Source organism: Ovis canadensis, chromosome 19 (assembly GCF_042477335.2).
Source record: "Ovis canadensis isolate MfBH-ARS-UI-01 breed Bighorn chromosome 19, ARS-UI_OviCan_v2, whole genome shotgun sequence".
Classification (NCBI taxonomy): domain Eukaryota; kingdom Metazoa; phylum Chordata; class Mammalia; order Artiodactyla; family Bovidae; genus Ovis; species Ovis canadensis.
The window spans coordinates 68,239,787-68,256,425 of record NC_091263.1 but is presented as its reverse complement, the minus strand read 5'-3'; the positions used below and the strand labels follow the sequence as shown (position 1 = coordinate 68,256,425).

At 48.9% G+C, this 16,639-nt stretch overlaps 1 protein-coding gene across 1 annotated transcript in view; it reads left to right on the top strand.

The window, feature by feature from the left end:
• The window catches only part of LIMD1 (LIM domain containing 1), a 73,260-nt gene that overhangs the window by 31,502 nt on the left and 25,119 nt on the right, over positions 1 to 16,639 (top strand). The window contains exon 2 of the mRNA XM_069560887.1: positions 806 to 907. Within this exon, the coding sequence (XP_069416988.1) occupies positions 806 to 907 (102 nt within the window). The remainder of the gene's footprint in view (positions 1 to 805; positions 908 to 16,639) is intronic.

The following is a 16,639-nucleotide window of genomic DNA, read 5'->3' as shown; positions in this document are numbered from 1 at the left end:
GGAGACCCCGGTTCGATTCCTGGGTTGGAAAGATTCGCTGGAGAAGGGATAGGCTACCAGTTCCGGCATTCTTGGGCTTCCGTTGTGGCTCAGCTGGTAAAGAATCTGCCTGCAGTGCGGGAGACCTGGATTCGATCCTGGGTTGGGAAGATCCCATGGAGAAGGGAAAGTCTACCCACTCCTGTATTCTGGCCTGGAGAATTCCATGGACAGAGGAGCCATGGGGTCGCAGAGAGTCCGACACAACCGAGCAGCTTTCACTTAGCCGGCATATCTGGCCTGTGTTAATCATGGTGCAGCGTTTGGACGCTGTCTTGTAACGGTGGGGGCCTTTTTAAATTTAATACTCATTTGTTTGGCTGCACCAGGTCTTAGTTGATGCATTGGGATCTAGTTCCCTGACCAGGGACTGAACCCAGGGACCCTCACTCCCCTGCATTGGGAGTGAGGACTTTTAGCCACTGGGCCACCAGGGAAGTCCCTGGTGAGAGCCTTTGAAAGCTTTGGACAAGAAAGAAGATGCAAGAAATGGAGGTTTTCTGAGCATTAACACGCTGGTGTGGAGGGAGCGTGGACACGAGCCCGGGGCTGTTTCCTGCAGCGGAAAGGACTGAGAGTTGAGAGACTGATGGAGGGAGAGAGCGAGAGAGAGACACACACACACATTCTAGAGGAGTGACCCTCGGGATTCGGGGATGGGCTGGTTGTGGGGACGGCTGGGTATCTTGCTTTTGTCCGTTGATTTTTATTGACTCACATTACAGTGTTTCTCTCCCCACTCACTGCTGTGTTCTTTCCCTTGCAGGAGCCTGTGTGAAATGCAGCAAGGGGGTGTTTGGGGCCGGCCAGGCCTGCCAGGCCATGGGGAACCTCTACCACGATGCATGCTTCACCTGTGCGGCCTGCAGTAAGTGTGTGTGTGCGTGTGTGTGTGTGTGTGTAGGGGTAGCGGGGGCCCAGGGTGAGGAACAGGAGGACCGAGGAAGGGAGGAGACGGAAGAGCATCCTTCCAGGAGACACTTGGCCCATGTCCCTGCGTGGTCCTGCGGGAAGGCAGGACAGTGTCCTCTAGAAGAGGGGTTTGTACTATTAGCTCAAGGCCCATCAGAGTACCAGGCACTGCCTGGCGCCCACTCTGGTGTAGCTGAGCGATCCCTAATAACATCAGAGGTCTCGGAGGAGAGCGCTGAGATTCACCGTTGTCTGCCCTCTTGCCATTTATCTCCCCCACTGTGGGGACCAGCCAACCAAAAGGGTGACTCATCAGTTACCCCAGTGTGAAGCGGGGCCCCTTCTTGGCTCTTTGGCCCTGATCTTTCGTCTGGAGGCTGCTGTTTGAGTGAACAGTGTGAGTGTCTGCGTGTGAATGCCTGTGTGAATGCACGCCACACACGTGTGGGTGCCTCTTAGCAACACCTGTGGGTATCTTTGTACTGCTTTGTGGATGTTATGCCTAAAACATCAAATCAGGAGACCAGGCCTGTGCTCAGCTCAGCAGCCTGCTCGTTGAATGAACGGCAAACATAGTGGAAGATTGTAACACATTGAAGGCTGTTTGTCAAGTCTGACCAAGTCACGAATTCTGCTTGTTTCATGGTATCCAGCAAAGATTAATTTTGAGGAGCGTTTTTGAAAAATGTCCCACTGACATCCTCCAGTTTTGCACTGAGGCTGACAGCCATCAGTTGAAAGAGAACATCACAACAAAGCCCAAAGTGTCCAAGACAAAGGGGTTTTATCGTCTGGCCTGGTGGTCCCTAGTCCTGACTTTTCATTAGACTCATCGGGGTGGTTTTGGGGAGGTGGAGAGATTTTAAAAGCCAGTGGTGCGGTGGCCTCTCCCTGACCAGCACAATCGGAAGCTCTAGGTCTGGGGTTTCTAGAGTGGGGCATGAGAGATTTATTAGCTCCTCAGGTGACTCCCGGGCATGGCCAGACTGAGCACCTGGGATTCGTGCCAGGCTCCTCATTTTAGGAGCCTCCAGAAATGGGAGGGTCTTTGCCACCTGATTTGTGGCACAGCCCTTGAGGGCCTCGGGGCTCCCAGTCTGCCGTTCCCTGGGTTGGCATGGGCCTGCCTTGTCTTGACGACACAGGTGTATGCCTGGTTCCCAACCTCAGGCTTCATCCTCACTTAGGTTTCCCATAAAACACATGCCTAAGGGTTTCCACCTTGATCATTATTCACCTTTGTAGGGAAAATTGTGAAAGACTTTGAGATGGATTGGGCTTCCTTGGCAGCTCAGCTGGTAAAGAATGTGGCTGTAACGCAGGAGACCTGGGTGCGATCCCTGGGTTGGGACGATCCCCTGGGAAAAGGAAAGGCTATCCCCTCCAGTATTCTGGTCTGGAGAATTCCATGGACTGTATAGCCCATAGGGTCGCAAAGAGTCGGACACGACTGAGCGACTTTCACTTCACTTCACTTGAGATGGATTACACATCTCCTAGCATCCGCGGTGGGAATGTAGGGCTTTGCTGGTTATCAGATTCCCTGGGTCTCTGGACCTTTCCTTGCCTTTGAGCCTTAAGTTGTAAAATCTTGATGGCAAAGCCTGTGGTTCTTGTCCATAGCGCTGCAAACTGTGTCTGGTGGAGACTGACCAGTTTTGGCATCTGGTAAGCAATTTAGTTCAGCATTTCTGATGGCCAGCATCTAGAAGGTTCTTTGCTGTCTCCCAGGTATAACACCTTATTGTGTGTGTGCGTGCTCACTGAGTCACGTCTAACTCTTCGAGACCCCATGGACTGTAGCCCACCAGGCTCCTCTGTCCATGGAATTTTCCAGGCAAGAATGTTAGAGTGGGGATCTTCCCAACCCAGGGATTGAACCCACACCTCTACATCTCCTGCACTGGCAGGCACATTCTTTACCACTGAGCCACCTGGGAAGGCAATCACGTCTTACTGGTCTCTCATTAACTGATGAATTAAATAGAATATCTGACCTGTGTGGTTGTCTTATTTGTAAAGAGTTGTGATCATGCCTTCTTTGAAAAATGATCTCAGGCTCTCGGCTCCTGCAACTGTTTCTTGATTATTTGCTCTATCTTCCAGGAAAAGGGAAAATAAATATTGAGCAGAGGCTGTTTTTATACCTCTAGCAATTACCATTTGAACTAGAAAGTCCTTGGGGGCAAAGGGCTATTGTTGAGTCCGTTGGTTCCACCAGTGGCCGCTTGACTAGCTCGCAGTTCCTTAATCAGTTTATTTTGAAATTACGGCGGATACACACGCTTAAGACGACAGCTGCTTTGGGATTGTGCTTGCTCTAGCATTTAAGGCCCTTGTGGTCTGGTCTCTGTTTTATTGCCTCCTACTTTCTTATTACAGTCTGACTGAATTTCTCTCTTCCACATTCGCTCCCTGGAAACCCTTCTCCCCACTCACTGCACGCATTTAAATTTAGTCCCGCCTTGAGCACCTGCTCCAGTGCCTCCTCCCCCAGGAAGCCTTCCTTGTTCCCTGAGCAGGAAGGAACCTTTTCTCCTGAACTAGGCACACCCTGCCTTCTCACATAAACCGTGAACCACTGTCTCTGCAGTTCCGGTGCCAGCAAACCAGGCCTCAGGACAGAGTGTGGTGGCACTCCTGTTGTGGGTAAACACGCAGCTTCCTCCCCACTTGCAGGGGTGGTTGGAGACCCAGGCACGTGCCTGAGCAGCTTCTCGTGGACGCCAGCGGTGGCCTACCCTTGTTCAGTTAACTTGCTGCTGCCGGTGAATGCTTTCAGCGGAAGGCGGTGCCAGGCTGCCCCACATCCTGGCTCTGTGGGTCTTCGAGTGTGTTTCAGTGAGCCTTGGTGTGTGGACACGGCACAGTAGGGGCCAGGCTCATCCGCTCCGTCCCCGACTTTGTTGGTGGAAGAGAAAAATGGGGTCAGAGAGGGGAAGGACCTCTCTCGAGGCTGAAAACCGAGCGTTTGAGCTGAATCCATGGCTTCCAAATCTAGATTAGGTTAGCCTGGAACATCTGTTTGGTTGGTTAAAGTGTATGTGATGAGTGTGTTTTTTTCCATATGTGTGTGCATGTTTTCCTGTTTCCTCGTTTCGTTTGTGAAAATAATCTGGCTTGAAACACCGTTGCGTACACACACGTGCGTGCACACACCTGCACTCTCTCACACTCGCTTCTTCGGTCTTGTTGATACTTTATCGAAACATAACCCTGGCATCTTGTCGAGCTCTCACGCACTTACAAGGCAAGGCCGAGGCCTGATGGATTTGACCATTAGAAAACGAGCTGTTTCTAGGTTCAGACAATTTATTCCCTCTGTGAGCAACAGAAAGGGCCTATCCCTCTCGCACACCCCGGAAAGGAGGACACTGAGACGAAAGGGCCGATGGCTGCCGTGTGAGCTCTGGGGTGCTCAGCAGCCAGTCCTGGACAAGCTGACTGGACACGTGGTCCGTAGCCCCCTTCCGATCCCAAGGTGTCTACACGCCCAGACAAACCTCTTGCCTCTGGATGGTGGCAGTTCCCCATCTGCCAACAGGCAACAATGTCTAGTTCATTTTTGGTTGTGGGAACAATATCACAGCCACAAAAAGTTTCAAAGACAGAAACCCATCTTGTTGTCATTCTAGAACAGGTATTTTCACTCACATTTTCCCTTCTAGATTTTGTCCACTTTTATATGCGAAGAGTTGACTCATTGGAAAAGACTCTGATGCTGGGAGGGATTGGGGGCAGGAGGAGAAGGGGACGACAGAGGATGAGATGGCTGGATGGCATCACTGACTCGATGGACGTGAGTCTGAGTGAACTCCGGCAGTTGGTGATGGACAGGGAGGCCTGGCGTGCTGCGATTCATGGGGTCGCAAAGAGTCGGACACGACTGAGCGGCTGAACTGAACTGAATGTGCATTTTTTAGAGTTGTCCTCTTGTACACGGATATTGTATCCCTTTTGATTTAATGTTGTGGCATACATTCACCCATGTCTCTGTCATCTTTGTAATAACAGTGATAATGTTGTTAGTTACACGGTTACATTCATTACGTTGGTGGTCATTTTACTGGTTTTAAAATAATTCGTTTTATTTCTAATAATTTTAATAGTTACATGGTTGTTGGCTGAGCCGTTTGACAGTTTGACGGCACAGGGCGCGTCTGGGGTTTCTTGTTGGTTCAATTTTTATTGGAGTAGCGTCCCTTTGCAGTATTGTGTTAGTCTGTGCTGTATAGCACAGCGAGTCAGCCGCACATTCGCACATTACACACGGCTCCAGCAAGTGCCTTTTGTGCCTGTGTTTTTCTCCCTCTAGTGAGTTGCTTCCTTGGAGTTGGTTCCCAGAAGCAAGCATTCAGGCCATGATGCATGGGCGTTTATGTGGTTTGTTAAAGTTCTTTCTTAACGGCTCCTCCAGCAGTGGGTATGTTTGGTTGCCATGGAGATGTGTGCAGTGGGTCTCCCTCTCCCGCAATGGGCTCTGCCCACCCAAGGCGGCCGTGCCCCCAGCTGGATGCTCTACGGGAGCTGTGGGCACAGTTGGGTGAGGGGAGGGCACGCCCTTGGCCGGCAGCCACATGCCGCGTGTCTGGATACCTTGTGTCAAGTGGTCGGTCCGAGGAGAAGCTGGCGCCTGTCTGGGGCTCGAGAGAGGCTGAGCAAGAAGGAAGAAAAAGTTTGCTGGGCTTGTGGAGTCAAGTGAAGTCTCCTTGGCACCTTCCAGAAGAAACTATGAGGCAGAGAGAAGTCCAGACTCTGTGTCCTCACCCCAGGCTGTTTTAGATCCAGAAAGTAAGCTTTTGTTCATCTTGTAAAGACTAAATAAATTCCACCCTGGAATCGTGGGTGAAACCAATTTCCTCGTTCACAGCCCCTACTATTTTTCAGCTGCGTGGATTAGAAAATAACGGACTAGATAAGAGATGCTCCTGTCCGGAAGCCCATGGACCATGAGGGTGCCCTGGTCTTGGGGGCAGGCAGTGCCGAGGCCAATGAGGAATATGCCCAGCGTGGGCCTGAGCCCAGAGGAGGGCAGATGGGGCCCCTCCGGGGACAGGGCTGAGGTGTGCGGGTCATGGCGGGAGCAGGTGACTCTGATGCTGGTGTTCCTGGAGGGACGCGGGCTCTGTGATCTGCCAACCGTACCTGAGGGAAGGCACACAGCAAAACTAGGAGTGTATGCCAGTGCCCATCCCACCTGCCCAAACCCAAACATCCATGCTTGTTAAAGGCAGTGGAGGGCTTGTTTGGTGAGATCTCATACCTTTATTTAGACCCCACCTGAAAAAAGGGGCTTCCCAGGTGGTAAAATCTGCCTTCCAATGCCAGAGACCAGCGTTCGACCCTGGGTCGGGTAGAGCTGCTGGAGAAGGGAATGGAAACCCACTCCAGTATGCTTGCCTGGAGAATCCCCATGGACAGAAGAGCCTGGCGGGCTACGGTCCACAGGGTCACAAAGATTCAGACATGACTAGTCAACTAAACATCTGGGGAACTCTATCTATAGAGTTAGAGTCGGCACTGAGAACACCAGAAGTGCCAATCCATTCCTTTGAGTAAATGAAACAACTAGAAATAAGCCCAGATTTGTGGGACAGAGGTTCTTAGTGAATAAATCAGTGACTGATGATTTATTCACCAGGAAGGTCACAGCTAAAGTACCAGAGGGTCCTTGGAGGGTGTTTCGTTTCTGTTAGTCATATCCGACTCTTTGCAACCCTATGGACTGCAGCATGCCAGGCTTCCCTGTCCTTCACTATCTCCCAGAGTTTGCTCAAACTCATATCCGTTGAGTCAGTGATGCTATCTAACCATCTCAGCCTCTGTAGACCCCTTCTCCTCCTGCCCTTAATGTTTCCCAGCATCAGGGTCTTTTCTAATGAGTCAGCTCCTTGAATCAGATGGCCAAAGTATTGGAGTTTCAGCTTCAGCATCAGTCCTTCCAATGAATATTCAGGGTTGATTTCCTTTAGGACTGACGGTTTTGATCTCCTTGCTGTCCAAGGGACTCTCAAGCGTTTTCTCTAGCACCACAGTTGAAAAGTATCAATTCTTCAGCGCTTAGCCTTCTTTATGGTCCAGCTCTCACATCTGCATGTGATTCTTGGAAAAACCATAGCTTTGACTATATGGACCTTTGTTGGCAAAGTGATGTTTCGTTGGCTTTGTATATGCCGCCTCAGCAACCCAGCTTTTGGAGATGTCCAGACTCTGAAATAGTCTAGCCTGAATTAGGGAGGTCTCCCTTTAATTCATGGCAGGCCTGCTTTCTTAGGAGTCATCTCAGTATTTATAAGTAATTCACAGGGAAGCTTTCTAACTTATGCTGGCCTGACCGTGCCCCGAGCCCTCCACCAGCTCATTGAATTGGCATATCAACCTGAGAGAGTTCAGCGTTGTTATTACTCTCATTTCACAGATGAGCAGAGGCTTGGAAAGTTGGGTTTCCTTCTGGTTGGTTATATCGATGTTAAATATAGCCTGGTTGACACTGGAAACCAGGACGGTGTGGACCCACAGCCCTTGCTCGCAGCCACTGTATCTAATGAGCTTTGCTTAGAGAGACACGGGATCTTGCCGTGACGTCTCAGGTTCAGTTCTGCCTGGGTGCTGTGTGACAGCAAAGATTGGGTTCGGGGATATTTTCGATGTGTGAATGCAGAAGAGTGGCCTGGTACTTGGAATAGGGGAGTCAGAATTCGGTAGCAGGTGTGATGTACCCATAGGAGAGAAACGGATTAAGGGCTTTCATTAGAGGGCTGTTCCTCCTTAGGCCCTTTGATCCCTGAGTTTTCTGAGCTGCTGAGTCATTCCCGATAGTTCAGCATTGGTGTGTGAGCTGAATGAGTCAGCTGGATCTCGGGGAAAAGCTGAAGACAAGAATGTGAGAAAGGGACAGTGGGCAGATAACAAAGGGAGCCAGCGGGCGAGGGCAGAATCAGGAAACCACCAGAATAGACGGAGCTGAGCCAAGGGCTGCGCGGGTCAGAGGAGAGGATTTTACTTGGCGCGTGGTCACAGGGTCACGTGTCCCTCTCTAGCAAATCCCCTTCTGCCGCACACAGCAGAATTGGGAGCAGACTTGGCTTCCCAGCGCAGACTCTGTTGCTGCCATCCGAGGCCATGGCATCCCTGACAGCGGGAAGGCATCAGCTTCTTTGTGCCTGGGACACGGGAGGAGCCTGGGACTTCTAAGCCATGGTGTGAGGGTGACTCCAGTGCGACCTGTGTCGTTGATTGCCACATCCGCATTCCAAGCACCTGATACTTACACACGCGTGGTGAGGGTGGAAATCTGCACCCATTCTCTCAGTATAACCAGACCAAAGGTGAGCCCTGGTGGGACCCAGGGTCTCCTCAACTCTAAACGCAGAGTGGAGGGTGCCCTGACACGCAGCGGGGCTCACTGCATGCTAACTAACACAAGTGCCAGACGCCCGGATTTAGGGAGTGAGAGCTTTCACAGGAGACTGAGCTTTGTGCTTCCATCAGTCACTGCTCGGGCCTTCTTGGTGATCTCATCCTGCTGAGAGCATCTCCCGTCGCTCAGATGGTCCATCTCTCAAATGGTCTTCTATACTTCCGTCTCCCACCCTGGCCCTGTGACGGTTCATTTTATGTGTCGACTTGACCAGGCCACTGGGCACCCAGATTTTGGCCTAATGATAGTACTAGGATGACAACCCTGGCAAAGATGACGCCCGTGTGAGTGTGTGTGCACGCCAGGTCGCTTCAGTTGTGTCCGACTCTTTGCGACCCTATGGACCATAGTCTGCCAGGCTGCTCTGTCTGCAGGATTCTCCAGAACTGACATTATTTATTTTGTTTTGGGGGTTATGGGTGATTTTCTTCTCCCACATGTATTTTTTTTCCACAATGTGACTATATTGCCTTTGTGATGTATAAAGTGCTAAAAACAATAAACTTACAGATAGTTTCTTACTGATAAGTGAACCGTGGTTTAGGAAGTCGAGACTGGCAGTGTCCAATATGGTAGTCAGTAGCTGCGTGTGGCTATTTAAATGGAAACTGCATTAATTAAGATGAAATAAAAGTTTTAATTCTTCAGTCACGCTAGCCACATTTCAAGCGCTCAGAGGTCATCACAGTGCTTGCTTTTATGTTCTGTTTCTCCCAGTTAGACGTACGTCTAATGCTCCTTCCTCATCGCCCTGTGGTCTTCTGAAGCATCTGCCTCATACGAGTCTGTTGACTTGATATTTCAAAGCCAGCGTGACCTTCCTGCCAGTTAAGGTTTAAAGCGGAAGAGAACCCTGACCACGGGGGGCAGGCGTGGATCCTGTGGTTGGGTTTTCAAGGCACCGCTGGGGCACCGGCCAGCCTGGGAGTCTGGCAGATCCAATTCCTGGCCACCACTGGGGGGTTTAGTCCCCCATGGGGGGAAGACCCTCTCTGTTCCTCCTAACCGCCTCAGGTCCTGTCGGCTGCCCTGCGCAGCTCCATCCACACAGCTGGCCTCTGAGCACAGCTGGCCTCTGAGCACAGCACCACTCCCCAGCTCTGAGACCTCAGCCACTTCTTCTCATAACATCATAGTCTGATTCGTTTACTTGACGCTGAGCACATTCCTCCACGTACTTCCAGCCCCTTTCTCGTCCCCTCTCTTGCCACCGTCTCCTCCACCCCGTGTCCCTGGGAGCCTCCGGCCGCACTGAACGTCACCCACCCCTTTCCTACCCCTGTGCTTCCCGCTTCATCCCAACAGGTGCTCGTCGCTCTCTGAGTGGTGTCCTCCATTGCGGTCTCTGCTGTGGCCCCTCGGGTGCAGGTCTCGGATCCATCTCAGGAACACCATACCTGTGTTGGGGTGTGAGGAAATATGATTAGATTGAAGCTGCTTGCAGGGTCTGTGCCTCCCCCTCAGGTTAGTTTTGGGAGAATGGGGACAGCGTTTAACTGATCTTGATTTTTCCCTTTATCTGGCACCTTTACCGTAAGGCAGAGCACACAGTTAGCCCTGAGGAACTATCGGGGGGCGTAAAGGTGGCAGTTACCCATTACCCTGCTCCCCATCCCCCATCCTCTAGCCTGAAACAACCTCTCCTCTATAGCGTTGCCTATTCTGGATGTTCCATACCAATGGATTCATAGGTATATGGTCTTTTGTAACTAGCTTCTTTTATTAATACTTAACATCGTATTAGCCAGAGTCAACTACGCTGTAGGGTGTATCAGAACTTCACCACTCTTCATGGCTGAACAATAACCCATTGTACGGATGGACTGCATTTGATTAATTCATCGGTCAGTGGATACTCCTTTCCACTTTTTGGCCGTTTGCCGCTGTGAGGATTCCTGTGCATGTTCTTGTGTGGACATATTTTTTTTCAGTTCCCTAGGATAGATACCTAGGAGTGGCATTGGCGGGTCATATGGTAACTCCACGTTTAGCTTTTTGAGGAACCGTTTTGCAAAGTGGCGACACCTCCACGTTCCCACCAGCAGTGTGTGAATATTCCAATGTCTCCACGTTTCCTGCCAGCACCTGTGATTATCTGAATGAGCCTGGCCATCCTAGTGAGTGTGAAGCTGAATCTCAGTGTGGTTTTGATTTGCATTTCCCTGATGACCACTAATGTGGAGCATTTTTCTCATGGGCTTGTTTGTATGTCTTATTTGGAAAAAGTCTATTCAGACCCTTTACCCATTTTTAGTTGGGTTATTTGTCTTTCTATTGTTACACTTTAATAGTTCTTTATATGTTTTTCATATACATCTATCAGATATAATTTGCCAATATTTTCTCTTATTCTGTGTACCGTTGTGTCTCTTTCTTGATATTATTATTTGCAGCACAAAAGTTCTTAATTTTGATGTAGTCCAATTTATCTCTTTTCTCTTTTGTTTCTTGTGGTTTTGGTGCTTTATCTAAGTAAACGTAGCCCTGTCAAAGGTCACAAAGATTCATGCCCATATTTTCTTAAGAGTTTTATAGTTTTAGTTGTTAGGTTGAACTCTGATCCATTTTGAGTTCATTTTTGTATGTGGTGTGAGGCAGAAGTTCAAATCCGTTCTTTTGCCTGTGGACAGCCAGTTTTCCCAGCACCATCTGTTGAAGAGACCAGTCTTTATCAATTGGATTGTCTTGGGATATTCATAAAAAATTAATTGATGCTAAATGTTAGGGTTTACTTATGGTCTTTCAATTTTATTCCATTGCGCTAATCAATTATCTTTTAAAGAGATTTAACTAATAAGAAAGAGATCAGTTACTGTTTCTGGTCCTCTTCATTCCTTTGTTCAGATCCAGGTTTTCATCTGGTTCCATTTTCTTTGTCCTGGAAAGACTTAACTTTTTTTTTTTTTGGTAGTGCTGATCTGCCTGTAAAGAATTCTTTCAGCTTTTGAATGTCTTAATTCATTCTTACTTCACACTGGTTTTAAAAGATATAATATTATAAAAGATATAATGCCTTTTATAATGGTTATAAAAGATATAAATTGTCCTAAAATATATAAATAGAAATATATATATATATATTTGCTGGGTGTATAATTCTAGGTCGACAGCTTTTTATTTCATCTTTAAAGATGTTGTTTCGCTGTCTTCTTGCTTGTCTTGTTTTCAACGAGAAATCCAATGCGATCTTTATCTTTGTCTTTTCGTATGTAACATCTTCTTCCTTTGTTTAAGGTTTTCTTTTCCTCATTGATTTTGAGAACTTTGATCATGATGTCCCTGGTGTACTTTTCATGCTTCCTATGCTTGAGATTTGCTGAACTTTTTGGGTCTGTGGCTTTATAGTCTTCATCTAATCTGGAGTATTTGTGGCCATCGTTTCTTCAGGTTTTCTGCCATTCTCCCCTGGAGCCTCCACTTCAGGGATTCAGTGATCCCTTGGTTTGGCATATATATATAATTTTTTTTTTCTCCCCCTACACTCTAGCTTGCAGTCTTAATTCCACACCAGGGGTTGAATCAATCAATGCTCTCGGCAGTGAAAGCGCCGCGTCCTAACTGCTAGGCTGCCGAGGAATTCCCGTTTTGGCACCTTGAAGTTGTCCGACGGCTCACTTCACGGCCCTTTCATATCTCAAATTCTTTTCCTCTCTGTTGCATTTCGGACAGTTGCTGCGCCTTTAATGTCATAGATTTTATTTCTTGCGATGTGTAATCTGCGTTTAATCCCATTCAGTGTCTCTTTCATCTCTGACATCCTTTTCATCTCTAGCAGTTCAGTCTGGGCCTCTTAATATCTTCTGGGTCGCTGGTTAACTCTGGGGGCAAAGTTATTTACTGTTACATGGAATAGAACAACAGTAACTTGTCCTTCTTTACTAATTCTAATGTCTGTGTCAGACCTGGGTTGATTTCTGCAGATGGATTATTTTCTTCATTATGGGATGTGTTTTCTTGCTTCTTTGCCTACCGGGTCATTTTTGACTGGAAGCCACGCATTGTGAACCATACCTTATTGAGTCCTGGGTGTTTTTACATTCTATTAAATTTTCTTGAGCAGTTAAATCTTCTGGGGTGCAGATAAGTTACTTGGAAACAGTGATCCTTTCCAGGGTGGTTTTTATGATTTGCTAAGTGAGTTTATAGCAGACCTCAGTTCAGTTCAGTCACTCAGTCGTGTCTGACTCTTTGCGACCCCATGGACTGCAGCACCCCAGGCCTCCCTGTCTATCACCAACTCCCAGAGTTTACTCAAACCCATGTCCATTGAGTCGGTGATGCATCCAACCATCTCATCCTCTGTCATCCCCTTCTCCTCTTTTCTTCAATCTTTCCTAGCATCAGGGTCTTTTCAAATGAGTCAGTTCTTCACATCAGGTGGCCAAAGTATTGGAGCTTCAGCATCAGTCCTTCCAATGAACACCCAGGACTGATCTCTTTTGGGATGGACTGGTTGGATCTCCTTGCAGTCCAAGGGACTCTCAAGAGTCTTTTCCAACACCGCAGTTCAAAAGCATCAATTCTTCGGTGCTCAGCTTTCTTTATACAGCAGACCTCAGTCTAGGGTTAACTGTCCCTTCCGACACAGGGCACAGCCTTACTCAGCATCGCCTGGATTATTATGCATCCTCCTGTCTGTCTGCTGGGACCAGACCGTTTCCGGCCCTTGTGAACGTCAGGCACTGTTCTCTCTCATCCTTCTGGCTGTCTTTCGGCCCCAGCTGTGGTTATTTTCCTCACATGCCTGTGCTGATCTGTGCTCTGCTAAATCCTCCAAGGAGACCCTCTGCGAAGCTCCGGGATTTTTTTTTTTTTTTTCTGTGCAGCATTCTCTTCCCTGACCCAGATGATGATGGTCTGGGAGAATGGACGTGGAAAACAAGAAGCGAATGGATTTGTAAAACTGTAAGAAAAAAAAACAAAAGGACTCCAGAGCGGCTGTTTAGAAGAGGATTGGAGTGTGGAGTGGGCTGCTCAAGAGTGTGGTCCTCGACCAGTGCTGGCCAATAGGCAGAAGCACAGACATGAGGCTTTTCCTAACACTTCAACAGACATTGAACACTTTCATAACAGCCTGACAAAGCAAATTGGGGCTTGGGTTTCATATGTTTTCATTTCCCCACGTTATTGTATTTTATGAGAAAATAAGTCTGGCAGATGGAAATGAAAGACAAAACCCCCGAGACTTGGCCCTTGCCCACAGAAAAACTGAGAAAGCAGCAGTGATCTGGAGGTTTTGGACAAAGAGGGAGACGGAGGTGGAGGGGATTTTTTTCCTTGAAGGTGTTCGATGGGGTCCTGGCAGCAGTGACGTACGGCACATGCTTAGTATGCGCTGGTGCTGTGCTGGGCCCTCTGTCATCCCTAACCTTGTCCTCTCCACGATACCTTCTATGAAGGGACCCAGGGGTGTAGGTGACCGGTCAGCCTCTCACTGCTGGGAAGTAGAAGCCGCGGACCCCAGCCTGAGCGCTTTTCCACTTTTGCTGCTCTGATGTTCGTCCCACTGGGCCGGCGTGAGCCTTTGGAATCCAGGTGGACTGTTCATCGGAACCCAGCCAGTTTGCTTGGTTTCTTTCTGTTGCTTTGTTACTAGCAAAGCCTTCTAACAGTTCACCTGTTCTGGGAAAGCAGAAGTCGATCAGGTAGGCCTCTGTGAATGACACAGCTGTTCCATAGCTGCCCTGGTCACAAGTGGCCTCCGGGGACTTGAAATGTACTTGTTCAAATACTTGAACTGATTTTTTTTTTTTTTTTTACAAAAGTTTATTCTGAAATGTACAGTAGGTTCCAAGACAACATTTAATTCTAGCTATATGTGGCAACAGCTGTTACGGCAGTGAATCCAGATGTTTACACAGGAATGGAACGAAGGCTCATCATTGCCTCGGCACAAGGAATAGCTTCCTCTTTGCCGGATTTCTTAATTCCACAGGTGGCCGGGCGGCCTTTCCCTGGGGCCTTTGCCCTTTGCTTTTAGCTCCTCGAGTTTCTTCTGCTCCTCCTCCTGATTGTGCTGGAATGCCTTATGTTCCTCGTCCACCCTCGAAGCGTGACGTGATGCCTGCCGCTCCTTCCCCAGACCCTGCTTGAGGAAGCTTAAACTCATTTTTTTTTTTTTTTGAGCAGACATTTTATTTTATTATGCACTGAAACGCTGTTCTCGTTTGGTCGCCGAGTCGTGTCCGACTGTTTCGCGACCCCATGGACTGTAGCCTGCTGAGCTCCCCTGTCGATGGGATTTCCCAGGCAAGAATACTGGAGTGGGTTGCCGTTTCCTCCTCCTGAACTGAATTTAAGAAAGGATTTGTTTATTTCACTGTGCGGGTCTTCACTGGTGCACGGCTCTTCTCCAGTTACGCCGATCAGGGCTGCTCTCTGGTGATGTGTGGGTTTCTCATTGCAGCTGCTTCTCTTGCTGCGGAGCACGGGCTCCAGGGTGCACAGGCGTCAGTGGTGGCGCACGGGCTTAGCTGCCCTGCGGCACGTGGGATCTTCCCGCATCAGGGATCGAACCCACGTCCCCAGCATTGGCAGGAGGATTCTTTACTGTTGTCACTCGGGAAGCCCTTGAACTGAATTTTTTATGTTATTTTGAATAATCGAGCATTACACATCAATGGCCACACATGGGCTGGTAGCCCCTGTGGATGGCTCAGGTAGAAGTTACCAGCTGGAACAGTACGATAAAAACATATCTGAAGGACTGCTGGTTTTTACGTCTCTCAGCAAGTATCTTCATTGTCGGGAAAACTTTGCATTGTTACTTTTCAGGGAGATATTTTGGAAACAAATTTGCGGTAAGGCCTTAACGCTAAGGGCCAATTAGTTTTCCAGAATAGATGAGCTGTTTCTGTTTCTAGAAATCAGGAAGAATGGTGAGTACTGCGAGTTTAGTTTTATTTGTCACACTAAGTGGCTGACCTCTCTCGTGTTGTCCTCAGCTGCTCTTTCCTTCACTAAACTACACTGACTTTATCCACGTTTTTCATCTGAAGATGCCCCTGTAGACGTATATAAAATATTCATTCACTGCATCTACGGGAAGTGGCTTTTTGGAATGGATTCTTGCTGAGTGTGTACGTGTATTAGTCAATATTTTATGAGCTATTGTTGTGATCGGAAAATAAAGAGCAACTTTGACTACTATATTCCATAGCTCTGGAAAAACTCTTCATTTGGAATATTTTTCGTGTGCATATCACCAGCTGTTTCCCGTTTCAGGGGCTTCCTCTGCTTGAAGCAGGATGATTCTGAAACTAAAGATGTAACCCGACATACCTTCTTCCTTCTCAACAGCTTTGTGTTTGATGCTGATTGTTACAGGAATGGCCTGGGTCCTTAATTTTTGCTGCGCTGGGTCTCACCTGCAGCTCACAGGTTCTTCGTTGCTGCTCGGACCTCCCCTAGTTGCGATGCTCGGTGCTCGGTGGCTACTCTCTAGCTGTAGTGTGCGGGCTTCTTGTTCCGGTGGTCTCTCTAGGGCGGGGCAGGCTCTGGGGCAAGCGGGCTCAGTAGCTGTGGCACACGGGTTTAGCTGCACCGTGACGTGTGAGATCTTAGTTCCCGGACCAGAGATGGAACTCACATGCCCTGCGTTGGCAGGTGGATTCTCAACCCCTGGACCACCAGGGAAGTCCCGGTCCAGGGCTTAGCACTTTTGTTGGACCAAGATGAGTCTCTTCAAGTGGAGATGCTGGTTCAGAGACAGGCCCGAGGCGCAGCCCAAGTCTGGTTCTCCAAGTGTGGTCCCTGGACCGGCACGGTCAACAGCACCTGAGAAGTCGTCCGACAGGCGGATCCTCAGGCCCTTCCCGGAACTACTGAGTCAGAATCTCTGAGGAGGGGCCTTAGAAACCTTGTGTGTTAGCACACCTGACAGGTGGCCTGAAGCACGCTGACGTCTGAGAACCGCAGGCCTGTTTGCTTGTGCTCACACCGTGGCCGTTCTGCTTTGTCTCCTGGTCTGTGTGAGCTCTGGCACGGCTCTGCTGGCTCCAAATACGTGCCACCATCGGAAGTGTGAGGACTGCGGCTTGTCACCACCACTCAGGGGAGTCACATGGGGAAGAAGTATCATTGGGAAGGTCTAGACGTCCGCCGTCTTCCCCTCCCACAGCCTGTTCCAGGGCAAAGGGATAGTATAGTGCGATGGAAAGAGTGTTCACCTGGCACCAGTGAGTTGTGTAGTCCCTCAGTTGTGTCCGACTCTTTGCGACCCCATGGACTGTAGCCCCCCAGGCTCCTCTGGCCATGGAATTTCCCAGG